Source organism: Hyla sarda, chromosome 1, assembly GCF_029499605.1.
Source record: "Hyla sarda isolate aHylSar1 chromosome 1, aHylSar1.hap1, whole genome shotgun sequence".
NCBI lineage: Eukaryota > Metazoa > Chordata > Amphibia > Anura > Hylidae > Hyla > Hyla sarda.
Window position 1 is genome coordinate 235,379,448 of NC_079189.1, and position 15,936 is coordinate 235,395,383.

Here is a 15,936-nt window from a genome sequence, read left to right on the forward strand (position 1 = left end):
GTTAGTTTTATCTTAAGTTGTATTCTATTTTTACGTATTGCACCCTTTTACATGTGCCTTATGTGTTGCTGTTCTTTAGGTGAGATTTAGAGGAAATTATATATAGGGGAGTTATATGGGGGGGGGGGGTGAGCAACTGGTGGCATGAAGAGCCATTTAAGTACTCTGCATTTGCATGTTTCTGATTTTATATGGTTTGCATTCCTCACTAATTCTTCATGAATTTTATGTTTTATGTCTAATTTTATCATGGGATAGCTGGGTAGGGCTCAGACAGTTTATTAATTATTTTCTCACCACATAGTGAATTAAGTGCTGATAGTAATGGGTTTATTACTGTTTTGTTAGATTTTGAATAATTTTTATGTTGGAAGTTGTCCAGTTTTTTATGAGAGGCTTCTATTAAAAATTTGATTTGGTTTTGAGGCACAATTGTGGGATTTCCTATTTCAAGTATTTTATAAGGTACCAAACCACCTTGGCATCATTTAGAAGATAACAGATTCTGGCAGAGAAATCCTCTATTTTACTAAAACTGTTATCATTTCTGTAAGTGGAATATCACATATGTGGATTGAAGAAAGCATCTGTTTTTCTGTCTCCAAAATACTGTTATTCACTATTTCTAGTTATGAAGACTTAAATTCCAAATGATTTAAAGAACTTAGAAGGGTAACCACATGCAAAGAAGGAGGGTTTCAGCATCAAAACAATGCTAGAGTACTGAGGGCGCTGAACTGCATGGCCACTATACAATACAATCTGTTGTCTAAGAATAGATATGAGTCGGTTTTACCAAAATTGCGAATTTTAAGGGTCGTAGTAAATGGCCGCTGCTTTAAACGAGTGCCAGTTTGATAGCTCAGCGCTCATTTACAGAGCCTATTACATGTGACCACCCTCCTAGGAATGATCCAGCCCTTTGCTGTTGTCAGCTGCACATCTTACACAGGGAGCTGTGTGACCAACAGCCAATGATGTTTTTTGACTGGGCAAAGCTGATGGGCAATCATTTGCTCTTTTGGTAGCAGAATGCTGGCCCAACCACAATATAGTCACAATGTGTAATAAGGCCCTTGTACAGTGAAAGACTGTCTAAGGCTGTGTTCACTCCTGCATTGTTCTGCTTTGTCATTGGAGTAGAACCACTACAAAAAAAAACACCAACAGCACCCTGCAGACCTTATAACTTAAACGGTGTCCACCAGGTTTAGTTGTCCAACTCTTTTCATGCTACATTATTTTGTTCTGTAGTTTTTTCCAGAACCTGTGATGGAGGCACCCAGCAGAGCTTTCAATGCAGGTGTAATTCCAGACTAAAAATACACCAGATTTTTACAGTGACATGGACTGTTTTGATAAATCTGGCACATCTTTATACTGCCTAGTCTAAGAGCTTAACATTTATTGAATGTGTAAGCTTTATTCAAATAAAACCCCTTTTAATAGTTACAAAAAACTGATAAACCTTCTTAAAGGGGTTGTCCCAGCACACTAAAAGATATAGCATACCCTTCCTTCCCAGTGCTCAATTTTCATGTGTGCACACATAGCACAATACCTTTCTCCCTGCTTGATGCGGGTGCTCTGTGTTGACAAAGCTTTTCCTATGTTACAACCACCACTACTACATTGTGTGCCCATTGACCACTGCATGGAGGGCATGGTTTTGCCTCCATAGCTGCAACATATGACCAGCCCCGGTGATGCAGCAGGTCTCTTGTAAGTAGGGAGAAAGGTATAGTGCTCTGTTGGTACACTCCCTGTTGTATCTGCTACTTTTCTAGGACAACCCCTCTAAAGGGGTGTCTATTGCGAATTATCTTATCAGTGGAAATAGTTGAGCTTTTGTCATTGTAAATATCCAGGACACACATTTTCTTGTATTAAAAGAGGATTTTATGCTGTGATCATAGAAACACACATTTCATGGGATGCCTGTAATGTTATGTGGAGTTTGTTTCATTGTAATAGTTATCTGTACATTTATAACTGCCAGTGAATGGTCCAGATATAAGCTTAGTCTGCAATGTTTCAACACTTGTGAAGGAAAGCATGTATTGTGTGATCAGCACGGATCTACCTTTATAATGCTTGTGTGTACTTGACTAACCATACATTATGTTCTAATGTTGTAATAACTTATTTTAATAAAGTGTTCTGTTATGTAGTCCATATCGTTAGTAAAGCTCCTCTTCTTCTTTATTCTTCCTTGCAGTTGCCTCTTGGTTCATTTCACCTCTTCTCTCCGGCCTGATGTCTGGTGCTCTCTTTATGCTGATTAAGTTTTTCATCTTGAATAAGGTAAATCCAACCCTTTACATGCTACCTATCTAAAGTTGCTGCAAATAAACCCTAAAATGCAAAAAAAAATTAAATAACAAAACGAAAAAGACAACTTGCTTTCACCTCTCCGCCTTCTAATGTGATTTTTTTTTTTTTTTTTTTTTTTTTCATGTTTATTTTATCAGAATCAATTGGCTTTTCTAATCTAAGCCCCTTGAGGACACAGCCCATTAAAATTTTAGCTTTTAATTTTTTTTTCCTTTTCTCCTTTTAACCCCTTAACGCAAATGGACATACATTCACGTCCATTTGCAGCTCCCAAGGTATAACGTGCGCTCAGGAGAGCACACATCATACCCGGTGGGTAGCAACCGGGACCCACGGCTAATGCCGGACTTCGCCGATGGGCAAAATTGCGGCGTCCCGAACAGCTTGCAGGACGCGAGGAGGCTCCCTACCTGCTTCCTGGGCATCCGATTGCCGAATGACTGCTCCATGCCGCAGATCCAGGCAGGAGCAGTCAAGCAGCGATAACACTGATCAGTGTTATTCTATTGCATGGCAGTGACGAGTGTATTCAATCAGTGTGTGCAATTTTATAGCCCCCTATGGGAGCTATGACATTGCAACAAAAAGAAGTTTAAGAAAAAAAACAAAAAAAAAGTTAATAAAGATCATTGAACCCCTCCCCTAATAAAAGTTTAAATCACCCCCCCCCCATTTCCCATAAAAAAAAAACTGTGTAAATAAAAGTAAACGTGATATCGCCGCGTGCGTAAATGTCCAAACTATACAAATATATAGTTAATTTAACCACATGGTCAATGGTGTACACTTAAAGGGGTATTCCAGGCAAAACCTTTTTTTATATATATATATATATATCAACTGGCTCCGGAAAGTTAAACAGATTTGTAAATTACTTCTATTAAAAAAATCTTAATCCTTCCAATAGTTTACAACAACATCCATAGTTTCAAACGTGGCCTGAAAACACATCTCTTCAGACAGGCCTATAACATTCTCTAATTGGCCTCAACATATCCTCAACATATCCCCACACCTCTTGTTTGAATAGTTATTGTGTAATATTATATCTGATAGTTGTCTTTGTTTGCACCCCATAATTGTAAGCGCTGCGGAATCTGTAGGCGCTATATAAATAAAATTATTATTATTATTAGCTTCTGAAGTTTTCTCTCTAACTGATCATTGATGATGTCACGTCCCGGGAGCTGTGCATGATGGGAGAATATCCCCATTGGAACTGCACAGCTCCCGGGACGTGAGTCATCAGAGAGCAGTTAAACAGAAAACAACAACTCAACTTCAGAAGCTAATAACTATTGGAAGGATTAAGATTTTTTAATAGAAGTAATTTACAAATCTGAATTCAGGTAGAAGACAGACATGGTCGCACATCTACAATCTTGCACAATGATCTAATTGCTTCTCAGCATAATTTCAAAAACTAACAGGTTGTTAGTATATACGTTTTATAATTTTTATAATTTACAAATCTGTTTTTAACTTTCCGGAGCCAGTTGATATATATATAAAAAAGTTTTGGCCTGGAATACCCCTTTAACCCCTTAAGGACCAGGCCATTTTATACCTTAAGGACCGGAGCGTTTTTTGCAATTCTGACCACTGTCACTTTAAACATTAATAACTCTGGAATGCTTTTAGTTATCATTCTGATTCCGAGATTGTTTTTTCGTGACATATTCTACTTTAACTTAGTGGTAAAATTTTATGGTAACTTGCATCCTTTCTTGGTGAAAAATCCCAAAATTTGATGAAAAAAATGAAAATTTTGCATTTTTCTAACTTTGAAGCTCTCTGCTTGTATGGAAAATGGATATTCAAAATATATTTTTTTGGGGTTCACATATACAATATGTCTACTTTATGTTTGCATCATAAAATGTATGAGTTTTTACTTTTGGAAGACACCATAGGGCTTCAAAGTTCAGTAGCAATTTTGAAATTTTTCACAAAATTTTCAAACTCGCTATTTTTCAGGGACCAGTTCAGTTTTGAAGTGGATTTGAAGGGTCTTCATATTAGAAATACCCCATAAAAGACCCCATTATAAAAACTACACCCCCTAAAGTATTTAAAAAAAACATTCAGTAAGTGTATTAACCCTTTAGGTGTTTCACAGGAATAGCAGCAAAGTGAAGGAGAAAATTCAAAATCTTCATTTTTTACACTCGCATGTTCTTGTAGACCCAATTTTTGAATTTTTGCAAGGGATAAAAAGGAGAAAATTTTTACTTGTATTTGAAACCCAATTTCTCTCGAGTAAGCACATACCTCATATGTCTATGTTAATTGTTCGGCGGGCGCAGTAGAGGGCTCAGAAGGGAAGGAGCGACAAATGGTTTTTGGGGGGCATGCCGCATTTAGGAAGCCCCTATGGTGCCAGGACAGCAAAAAAAAACACATGGCATACCATTTTGGAAACTAGACCCCTCAGGGAACGTAACAAGGGGTAAAGTGAACCTTAATACCCTACAGGTGATTCACGACTTTTGCATATGTAAAAAAAATATATTTTTTTTTTACCTAAAATGCTTGTTTTCCCAAAATGTTTACATTTTTAAAAAGGGTAATAGCGGAAAATACCCCCCAAAATTTGAAGCCCAATTTCTCCCGATTCAGAAAACACCCCACATGGGGGTGAAAAGTGCTCTGCTGGCGCACTACAGGTCTCAGAAGAGAAGGAGTAACATTTGGCTTTTTGAAAGCAAATTTTGCTCTGGGGGCATGCCGCATTTAGGAAGCCCCTATGGTGCCAGAACAGCAAAAAAAAAAACACATGGCATACCATTTTGGAAACTAGACCCCTCGGGGAACGTAACAAGGGGTAATGTGAACCTTAATACCCTACAGGTGTTTCACGACTTTTGCATATGTAAAAAAATCTATATTTTTTTTACCTAAAATGCTTGTTTTCCCAAAAATTTTACATTTTTTAAAAGGGTAATAGCAGAAAATACCCCCCAAAATTTGAAGCCCAATTTCTCCCGAGTACGGCGATACCCCATATGTGGCCCTAAACTGTTGCCTTGAAATACGACAGGGCTCCAAAGTGAGAGCGCCATGCGCATTTGAGGCCTAAATTAGGGACTTGCATAGGGGTGGACATAGGGGTATTCTACACCAGTGATTCCCAAACAGGGTGCCTCCAGCTGTTGTAAAACTCCCAGCATGCCTGGACAGTCAACGGCTATCTGGCAATACTGGGAGTAGTTGTTTTGCAACAGCTGGAGGCTCCGTTTTGGAAACAGTGGCGTACCAGACGTTTTTCATTTTTATTGGGGAGGGGGGGTTGTATAGGGGTATGTGTATATGTAGTGTTTTTTACTTTTTATTTTATTTTGTGTTAGTGTAGTGTAGTGTTTTTAGGGTACAGTCGCACGGGCGGGGGTTCACAGTAGTTTCTCGCTGGCAGTTTGAGCTGCGGCAGAAATTTTGCCGCACCTCAAATTTGCAGCCGGATACTTACTGTAATCCTCTGCCCATGTGAGTGTACCCTGTACGTTCACATTGTGGGGGGGAACATCCAGCTGTTACAAAACTACAACTCCCAGCATGTACGGTCTATCAGTGCATGCTGGGAGTTGTAGTTTTGCAACAGCTGGAGGCACACTGGTTGTGAAACACCGAGTTTGGTAACAAACTCAGTGTTTTTCAACCAGTGTGCCTTCAGCTGTTGCAAAAGCTACAACCCCCAGCATGTACGGACACCGGAAGGGCATGCTGGGTGTTGTAGTTATGCAACAGCTGGAGGCATACTACTTTGGCTGGGGATGCTGGGGATTGTAGTTATGCAACAGCTGGAGACACACTGGTTTGCAACTTAACTCAGTGTGCCTTCAGCTGTTGCAAAACTACAACTCTCAGCAGTCACCGACAGCCAACGGGCATGCTGGGAGTTGTAGTTATGCAACCACCAGATGCACCACTACAACTCCCAGCATGCACTTTAGCTGATTGTGCAAGCTGGGAGTTGTAGTTACACAACAGCTGAAGGTACACTTTTCCATAGAAAGAATGTGCCTCCAGCTGTTGCAAAACTACAAGTCCCAGCATGCCCATAAGGGCATGCTGGGAGTTGTGGTGGTCTGCCTCCTGCTGTTGCATAACTACAGCTCCCAGCATGCCCTTTTTGCATGCTGGGAGCTGTTGCTAAGCAACAGCAGGAGGCTGTCACTCACCTCCAACGATCCTCGCCGCACAGGTCAGTCCCTCGTCGTCTCCGCCGCCGCCGCTGCTCCTGGGGCCCCGATCCCAACAGGGGCGCCGGGGATCGGGGTCCTCAGCACCCGGGGTGCACGTCCCGCACCCGCTCACGTCCTCCGGAAGAGGGGCGGAGCGGGTTGCGGGAGTGACACCCGCAGCAGGCTCCCTGATTGGTCGGCCGGTAATCCGGCCGACGAATCAGGGCGATCGTGAGGTGGCACCAGTGCCACCTCACCCCTGCTGGCTCTGGCTGTTCGGGGCCGTCTCTGACGGCCCCGATCAGCCAATAATTCCGGGTCACCGGGTCACTGGAGACCCGATTGACCCGGAATCCGCCGCAGATCGCTGGACTGAATTGTCCAGTGATCTGCGGCCATCGCCGACATGGGGGGTCATAATGACCCCCCTGGGTGATATGCCCCGATGCCTGCTGAACGATTTCAGCAGGCATCGGGGACCGGCTCCGCTCCAGATGGTTGCGGGGAGCCGGTAAAACACATGACGTTCTCATACGTCATGTGTCCTTAAGGACTCGGAAATGGAGACGTATGAGAACGTCATGTGTCCTTAAGGGGTTAAATTCCAAAACAGCGTTTTTTTTTTTTTGGTCACTTTTTATACCATAAAATTTTTTATAAAAAGTGATCAAAAAGTCAGATCAAAACCAAAATGGTACCGATGAAAAACTTCAGATCACGGCGCAAAAAATGAGTCCTCATACCGCCCCATATACGGAAAAATAAAAAAGTTATAGGGGTCAGAAGAGGACATTTTTCAACGTATTAATTTTGGTGCATGTACTTTATAATCTTTTTTTTTTTTTAGTAAAAAAATAAAATCAAACCTACATAAATTGGGTATCGTTGCGGCCGTATGGACCTACAGAATAAATATTGGGTGCAATTTTTACTGAAAACTGCACTGCGTAGAAACGGAAGACGCTAAAAATGACAAAATGTTTTTTGTATTTTTTTTCAATTTTGGCCCTAAATTTTTTTTTCTGGTTTCGCAGTAGATTTTGTGGTGAAATTATTAATAGTATTACAAAGTAAAATTGTTGGCGCAAATAACAAGCCCTCATATGGATTTTTAGGTAGAACATTGAAAGTGATATGATTTTTAGAAGGTGACCAAAAATCACTGATCCAGCCACCGTCTAATCGGATCCTCCTGATTACACCGTGGGTCACAAGGTTTTATTGTATATTACTGGTGGGAACACATTACACAGTGTAAAACAAGGTTTCTTACCATGCCTGGATGTTATCATGCCTATCAGTGTTATCGGCTATCTTCTGCTCTGGTCTGCTCGATCTCAGACCATAGCAGAAGATGCTGGGATACGGACGGAGGCAGGTGAGGAGACCTCAGTTCGTCATTACAGATGTTTGGATCGCCGCGGAGGCGATGCGGGCGATCCGATCATGCATTTTTCTGCCTGAACTCCTGCAGATGCCGTGATCTGTATTGATCACGACATCTGAGGGGTTAATGGCAGACATCCACGTGATCGCGGATATCGGCAATTACCGTTGGGTCCCTGGCTGCTATCAGCAACCGGAAACTGCCACGCATGGCCCGAGCATCGCTCCGATGCTCGCGGTCATGTACAGGACGTAAATGTATGTTCTGGTGCGTTAAGTACCACCGCACAAGGACGTACATTTAAATCCTGTTTTGTTAAAAGGGTTTAAAGGGGTACTCCAATGGAAAACTTTTTTTTTTCTTTCAGTACTTATCCACTACTGTATGCTCCACAGGAAGTTCTTTTCTGTTTTGAATTTTTTTTCTGACAGTGCTCTCTGCTGACACCACTGTCCATGGCAGGAACTGTCTGGAGCAGGAGAGGTTTGCTATGGAGATGTTCTCCTGCTCTGGACAGTTCCTGAAATGGACAGAGGTGTCCGCAGAGAACACTGTGGTAAAAAAATAAATAAAATAAAAAGATATTCAAAAAGAAACTAACTTCCTCTTGAGCATACAGCAGTTGATAAGTACTGGAAGGATTACAATTTTAAAATAGAAGTAATTTACAAATCCCTTTAACTTAATGGCACCAGTTGATTTAGAAAAAAAAATTTCCACTGGAGTACCGATTTAGTACTGGAAAGGTCACCCACAAAGGAAGGAGCCATTGCTCCCAAAACGTTTAAAGTTTGTCCCCGTGTGCAAGTGCATAGATCTTACTTTATGGAGAGATTTATTTTAGTTTGGCCAACATATGTAGGAAAAAGAGGGAGACTTCCAAGCCAAATAACACCACCCACACTGTAAAGCACAGGGATGGCAGCATTATGTTGTGGGGTTCTTTACTGAAGGAGGTACTGGTGCACCTGACAACATAGGTGGCATTATGAAGAAGGAAAATTATGGGAAGTGAATGAAGAAACATTTCAAGGCATCAGCCAGAAAACTAAAGAAAGTACTAACCATGTGTATGCAACTTCTGAGCCATTGAAAATTTGATGAAAGAAATTAAAGCTGTCAGAATATACTAGACAATTATTTCTTTCATCTCACATTCTTCAAATATAGTAGTGTTCCTAACTGACCTCTGGACTGGTCACAGAACTTGCTTAGAAAACTCTCCCATTTATGTCAATAATTGATGTAGACCATTGTTACTTATGTCCATGTAGCTGCTGTAAAGAAGATCTCTAAATGCTGTTAAAAACAGATCAGGCAAAATGGTCGCTTCTGTAATAATGTACAAAAATTATGAAACATGAAAAAATGTATAAACAAGAAATAGAAACGGATTATGAAAAAAAATGTTTGTGTACATCAACAATATAGATCACATGAACCATTGTTTCATTTACACAGTAAGAAAATTACCTTTTTGTTTTTGCAGGAGGATCCAGTTCCTGATGGACTACGGGCTCTCCCAATATTTTATGCTGCTACAATAGGGATTAATGTATTTTCCATATTATACACTGGTGCACCACGTAAGTAATAATTTCACATTTAATTTGTAACCTAATGTCCTGCTTAGATCAGTATAATGACTTATTTTAATTATGTTTTACATTTTACTGTTTGGAACCTGTAAACAGCCATGAGATATTCATACTTGTAGAACAAATTTGACATTAGAAATATTTAAAGGGATAGGGGATAAGATAGGTGATTGTGGGGGGGGGGGGGCTCACCGCTGGGACCCCCGCGATCTCCGTCCAGCACCTGTCTTTCTCTGCCGTACTGCTGCTTCTCGGCGCAGAATACTGTACATGTGAATAGACCATAAATTATGACATGTCAGTGTTCTTGAGATGAAATGCAACTGTGTTTATTTCACATTTATGGTGTATCAATACACACATACATTCATGGCCGTAAATATTGGCACCCCTTAAATTTTTCAAGAAAATGACGTATTTCTCACAGAACAGGATTGCAGTAACACATGTTTTGCTATACACGTGTTTATTCCCTTTGTGTATATTGGAACTAAACCAAAAAAAGGCAGGAAAAAAGCTAATTGGACATAATGTCGCACCAAACTCCAAAAATGGGCTGGACAAAATTATTGGCACCCTTTCAGAATTGTGGATAGGTAAGATTGTTTCAAGCATGTGAGGCTCCTTTAAACTCACCTGGGGCAAGTAACAGAATATACAAAAAATGACCCCTGAAAGCAGATAAAAAGGAGAGAAGTTCACTTAGTCTTTGCATTGTATTTGTGTGTGTGCCACACTAAGCATGGACAATAGAAACAGGAGAAGAGAACTGTCTGAGGACTTGAGAACCAAAATTGTGAAAAATATCAACAATCTAAAGGTTACAAGTCCATTTCCAGAGATCTAGATTTGCCTTTGTCCACAGTGCACAACATTATCAAGAAGTTTGCAACACATGGCCTTGTAGCTAAGCTCTCAGGGAATGGACGTTAGAGAAAAATTGATGCAAGGTGTCAACACAGGATAGTCCGGATGGTGGATAAGCAGCCCCAAACAAGTTCCAAAGATATTCAAGCTGTCCTGCAGGCTCAGGGAGCATCAGTGTCAGTGCAAACTATCCGCCTACATTTAAATGAAATGAAACGCTATGGCAGGAGACCCAGGAGGACCCCACTGCTGACACAGAGACATAAAAAAGCAAGACTACATTTTGCTAAAATGAACTTGAGAAAGCCAAAATCCTTCTGGGAAAACATATTGTGGACAGATGAGACCAAGATAGAGCTTTTTGGTAAAGCACATCATTCTACTGTTTACCGAAAACGGAATGAGGCCTACAAAGAAAAGAACACAGTATCTACAGTGAAATATGGTGGGTGTTCAATGATGTTTTGGAGTCATTTTGCTGCCTATGGCACTAGATGCCTTGAATGTGTGCAAGGCGTCATGAAATCTGAGGATTACCAACGGATTTTGTGTCAGAAAGCTGGGTATGCATCCAGGATCTTGGGTCTTCCAACAGGACAATGACCCCAAACATACATCAAAAAGCACCCAGAAATGGATGTCAACAAAGTGCTGGAGAGTTCTGAAGTGGCCAGCAATGAGACCAGATCTAAATCCCATTGAACACCTGTGGAGAGATCTTAAAATTGCTGTTGGGAAAAGGCGCCCATCCAATAAGAGAGACCTGGAGCAGCTTGCAAAGGAAGAGTGGTCCAACATTCCCGCCGAGAAGTGGAAGAAGCTTATTGATGGGTATAGGAAGCGACTGATTTCAGTTATTTTTTCCAAAGGGTGTGCAACCAAATATTATGTTAAGGATGCCAATAATTTTGTCCAGACCATTTTTGGAGTTTGGTGTGACATTATGTCCAATTTGCTTTTTTTCCCTCCCTTTTATAGTTTAACTCCAATACACACAAAGGGAATGCAATCCTTTTCTGTGAGAAATACTTCACTTTCTAGAAAAATATCAGGGGTGCCAACATTTACGACCATGACTGTGTGTGTGTATGCGCATATATACATGAAAAAAATCGGGGCAGAACTTCCAATGAAGGAGCACGGGTGCCAACTACCAAACTGTCCAGGTAAGCGATAAAGGTGCGATGTTTTGGCTGCCCGTGCAGCCATTATCAAGCATGCTTGAAACGTTGCACCTTATTTGCTTGATGGAACGAAGCTACTTGTTTTATTCTACTTGGGAGTGCTGCAACATTTTTCCAATCCTGTCTTACCTAGTCCTTTACCTGGACAGTTTGGTTGCTTGCACCCGTGCTGCAATATATATATATATATATATATATATATCTACAATGGAGTTACTTCTGTTTGATAAATAGTGATTACTAACTGAAGCTAGCGTGATGTTGCTGGAGAGCCTTTCATTAAAACTTTAAGGGGTATTCCAGAGGGGAACAAAAATATTTTAACTGGCTCCAGAAAGTTAAACAAGTTTGTAAATTACTTCTATTAAAAAAAATGTAATCCTTCCAATAATTTTCAGCTGCTGAAGTTGAGTTGTTTTTTTCTGTCTGGCAACAGTGCTCTCTGCTGACATCTCTGCTTGTCTCGGGAACTGCACAGAGTAGAAGAGGTTTGCTATGGGGATTTGCTTCTACTCTGGACAGTTCCTGAGACAGGTGTCATCAGAGAGCACTTTGACAGAAACAGGGGCGTACCTAGAGCATTTGGCACCCGGGGCGGACCCTTTGTTTGGCACCCCCCCCCACACACACACACACACACGCACCCCCCCTTAATTACACACCCTCCCTTCCCCAGGGGCGGACTGACAACACTCGGGGCCCCTGGACCAAAAAAAAGGCGAGGGCCCCTGCTAGGCTCTGCAGCTCGTCAATCTTCTGCCATGCTCTTATTCCACCCAATTCCCACACACAAATTAAAATGTATATATGTTTATATAAGAAACACTTTAACGTAGGTAAATTTCCATGACCAATAATACTGGTATACAAGGAGTAAATATATACCACCACACAATAACTGGATAATACCGCCATACTGTACTGAATAAAACCACTATATACAGACCACTATACTATAAAGGATCTGTATACAATATGTGATTATATACAGGACCATATGGCGGTAGATATCAGCTGTACACAGGATGTATATACCATATAAGTGATTACAGTTACATTTTGGGACTCACAATTACGTCTTTTCTGATCAGCTGCGTCCTCTTTCCTTTTCTTCCCTGTCCGGATAAGACCGCCATGTGGATCTCTTAACATCTGCAGGAAAAACATGTCAGACTGCATATATTCAGTGCCCTCCTCTACACAATCTTTCCATCTATAGGCCCACAAACTGTAATAATGCCCTCCTTGATGTCCTGCACAGTAAAAGGGCAGGTAGGTAGGTAGGTAGCCAGGTAACTCCCTCTTTCCCATAGGTATATGCAGAGTTACACCCCCCCCCTCTTTCCCATAGGTATATGCAGAGTTACACCCCCCTCTCTTTCCCATAGGTATATGCAGAGCTACGCTACACCCCCTCTTTCCCATAGGTATATGCAGAGTTACACCCCCCCTCTTTCCCATAGGTATATGCAGAGCTACACCCCCCACCCCCTCTTTCCCATAGGTATATGCAGAGCTACCCCACCCCCTCTTTCCCATAAGTATATGCAGAGTTACACTCCCCCCCCTCTTTCCCATAGGCATATGCAGAGCTACACCCCCCTCTTTCCTGTAGATATATGCAGGTTACCCCCCCTCTTTCCCATAGGTATATGATGAGCTACACCCCCCCTCTTTCCCATAGGTATATGCAGAGCTACACCCCCCCCTTTCCCTTAGGTATATGCAGAGCTACACCCCACCCTCTTTCCCATAGGTATATGCAGAGCTACGCCCCCCCACTTCCCCATAGGTATATGCAGAGCTACACCCCACCCTCTTTCCCATAGGTATATGCAGAGCTACACCCCCTCTTTCCCATAGGTATATGCAGAGCTACACCCCCCCTCTTCCCCATAGGTATATGCAGAGCTACACCCCCCCCCCCTTCCCCATAGGTATATGCAGAGCTACACCCCCTCTTTCCCATAGGTATATGAAGAGCTACACCCCCCCTCTTCCCAATAGGTATATGCAGAGCTACACCCCCCCCCCCTTCCCCATAGGTATATGCAGAGCTACACCCCCCCCTTCCCCATAGGTATATGCAGAGCTACACCCCCCCTTCCCCATAGGTATATGCAGAGCTACACCCCCCTCTCCCTCCCTTTCCCATAGATATGTGCAGAGCACCCCCCTCTCCCTCCCTTCCCTATAGGTATATGCAGAGCATCCCCCCCCTCTCCCCCCTTCCCTATAGGTATATGCAGAGCACCCCCCTCTCCCTCCCTGGCCCATAGGTATATGCAGAGCACCCCCCCCCCCCCTCTCCCCCCCTTCCCTATAGGTATATGCAGAGCACACACCCCCTCTCCCCCCCCTTCGCCATAGGTATATGCAGAGCACCCCCCCCCCCCCCCTCTCCCTCCTTTCCCCATAGGTATATGCAGAGCACCCCCCCCTTTTCCCCTTGGTACGCCACTGGACAGAAACTAACAACTCCACTTCAGCAGCTCATAAGTACTGAAAAGATTAAGATTTTTTTAATAGAAGTAATTTACAAATAGGTTTAACTTTCTGGAGCCAGTTGATATATAAAAAATTTTTTTCCTGGAATACCCCTTTAATTTCTTTGTACATTTCCAGGCAAAGGGCGAAGGGAAGGCACAATGCAGTTATTATCATTACCCCATGTCCCTACATATCTTTCCTTAGTCAGAAATTATTGTACACTGTCAGACCCCATTAAAGGGTATGGTAACAGCCAATTGTCAGTTTATTCCTACATATTCAGGAATTTGCTTAAAACACTCTTCCTTTCTGTCAAAAAAAACTTTTTTATTTGATTTTGTTTTGGTCATCCCTTCATCTACTCAGACTTCAGATTCTCTTGACTAAATTACTTTCTTTGCCGGTGATATAAATCCTTTATATCTATGGCAGTTACAGCATCCAACTCCATTCATCTGGCTGCTGCATTCATGTAGCACAGGGAGGAAGACAGCCTTCCTACTAGAATTTATTCAAAGAAAATGTTTTTCTTTTTTCTAATCTTCCATGTCCTGATTGTAATATATATATATTACAATTTTTTTTTTTATTTATTATTATTTGTGCAGCTACCCTGAGCTGCTTATAACAGAATTTAAGAGAGAAGTTTTACAGCAAGCCCCATTGCATTAGGCCACAAATAGACAGGCGCTGTCCCATTCACATCAATGCTAAATGTTACTGGACATGCTCAAAGGTCATTCCACGGGGGGGTGGTAGAGCACAGGAGGAATCCTCAGAGTGGTCCTGCTTTAACGCCATGCTGTTGTTGCTAATACTCACGGATGTGAGCTGTGAGTTAATCTATTTTGTTCTCTACACAATATACAGCTGTCACCATTCACTTTAATGCTGTACTGATCACTTTCTAGCAGCCTCCTCCTTATCACAGACAGAGCAGTAAGTCATGCTTAGTTTTAGAGCTTATAAGCCAGACTAAAACTGCAAGATTTAAGGATTATTTTATAATATAGATAAAAAAAAGTGAAAAATGAGAAATAACCTTCCCAATACTACAGAGGAAATTGTTTTCTTTTTTAATTTCTTTTTTATGTTGTCCACAGTGCTCTCTGCTGACACCTTTGTCCGTGTCAGGAACTGTCCAGAGCAGCATAGGTTTGCTATGGGGATTTTCTCCTGCTCCGGACAAATTCCTGACAGGGACAGAGGTGTCAGCAGAGAGCACTGTGGACAAGACAAAAAAGAAATTCAAAAAGTAAAGAATTTCCTCTGTAGCATACAGCTGTTAAAAAGTACTGGAAGGGTAAATATTTTAATAGAAGTCATTTACAAATCTTTCTGGCACCAGTTGATTTAAAAAAAATATTTAAAAAATCCACCGGAGTACCCCTTTAAACAAGAGGCCATTTTATGATGACACATTTCCTTTAGGCACACCTATAATTTTGTTATTGCAATAATATTTTGTTTTTCACAAGATAGATGTATAGATACTGTATGTATTTAGTGATTGCATAAACAATGTTTGTTTTCTTGTTCTGACTTTTTATGTGTATAAGAAATGTATGCATAAGTGTTGCAATATCAGTCTGATCTGTGTTATGTAATGTTTTGATTTCTTCTTTTCAGTGCTAGGACTTCAGAACTTTCCTGTGTGGGGCACTGTGTTAATATCATTAGGCGTTGCCATTTTATTTGGTCTGTTAGTGTGGTTTTTTGTTTGCCCATGGATGAAAAAGAAAATAGCAAGTATGTTTTATTTCTTAAGTGTTTATACAAAAGATATTCATAATATTGTTTCTGTATGAAAATGCCTACCCTCAAATTCCTGAATTCTTAAGTATTCATTGTACTCTTAAGGTGTGTTTCATGCCATTTCTCTCATGTTGCGTTGT

The 15,936-nt window shown here is 41.4% G+C and overlaps 1 protein-coding gene and 1 long non-coding RNA gene across 5 annotated transcripts in view; one reads left to right on the forward strand and one right to left on the reverse strand.

Annotated features, from left to right (window-relative positions):
• SLC20A2 (solute carrier family 20 member 2) overlaps positions 1-15,936 on the forward strand; it is a 66,068-nt gene that overhangs the window by 34,047 nt on the left and 16,085 nt on the right. For all 3 annotated transcript variants that reach the window (XM_056568965.1, XM_056568957.1, XM_056568959.1), the window contains exons 4-6: positions 2,219-2,304; positions 9,392-9,488; positions 15,671-15,790. In XM_056568965.1, coding sequence (XP_056424940.1) covers positions 2,219-2,304; positions 9,392-9,488; positions 15,671-15,790 — 303 coding nt within the window. The remainder of the gene's footprint in view (positions 1-2,218; positions 2,305-9,391; positions 9,489-15,670; positions 15,791-15,936) is intronic.
• The window catches only part of LOC130366652 (uncharacterized), a 33,199-nt gene continuing 19,486 nt past the window's right edge, over positions 2,224-15,936 (reverse strand). For both annotated transcript variants that reach the window (XR_008891909.1, XR_008891908.1), the window contains 3 exons: positions 9,693-9,764; positions 9,376-9,440; positions 2,224-2,355 (listed from right to left, as the gene is read on the reverse strand). This is a non-coding gene — a long non-coding RNA (uncharacterized LOC130366652). The remainder of the gene's footprint in view (positions 2,356-9,375; positions 9,441-9,692; positions 9,765-15,936) is intronic.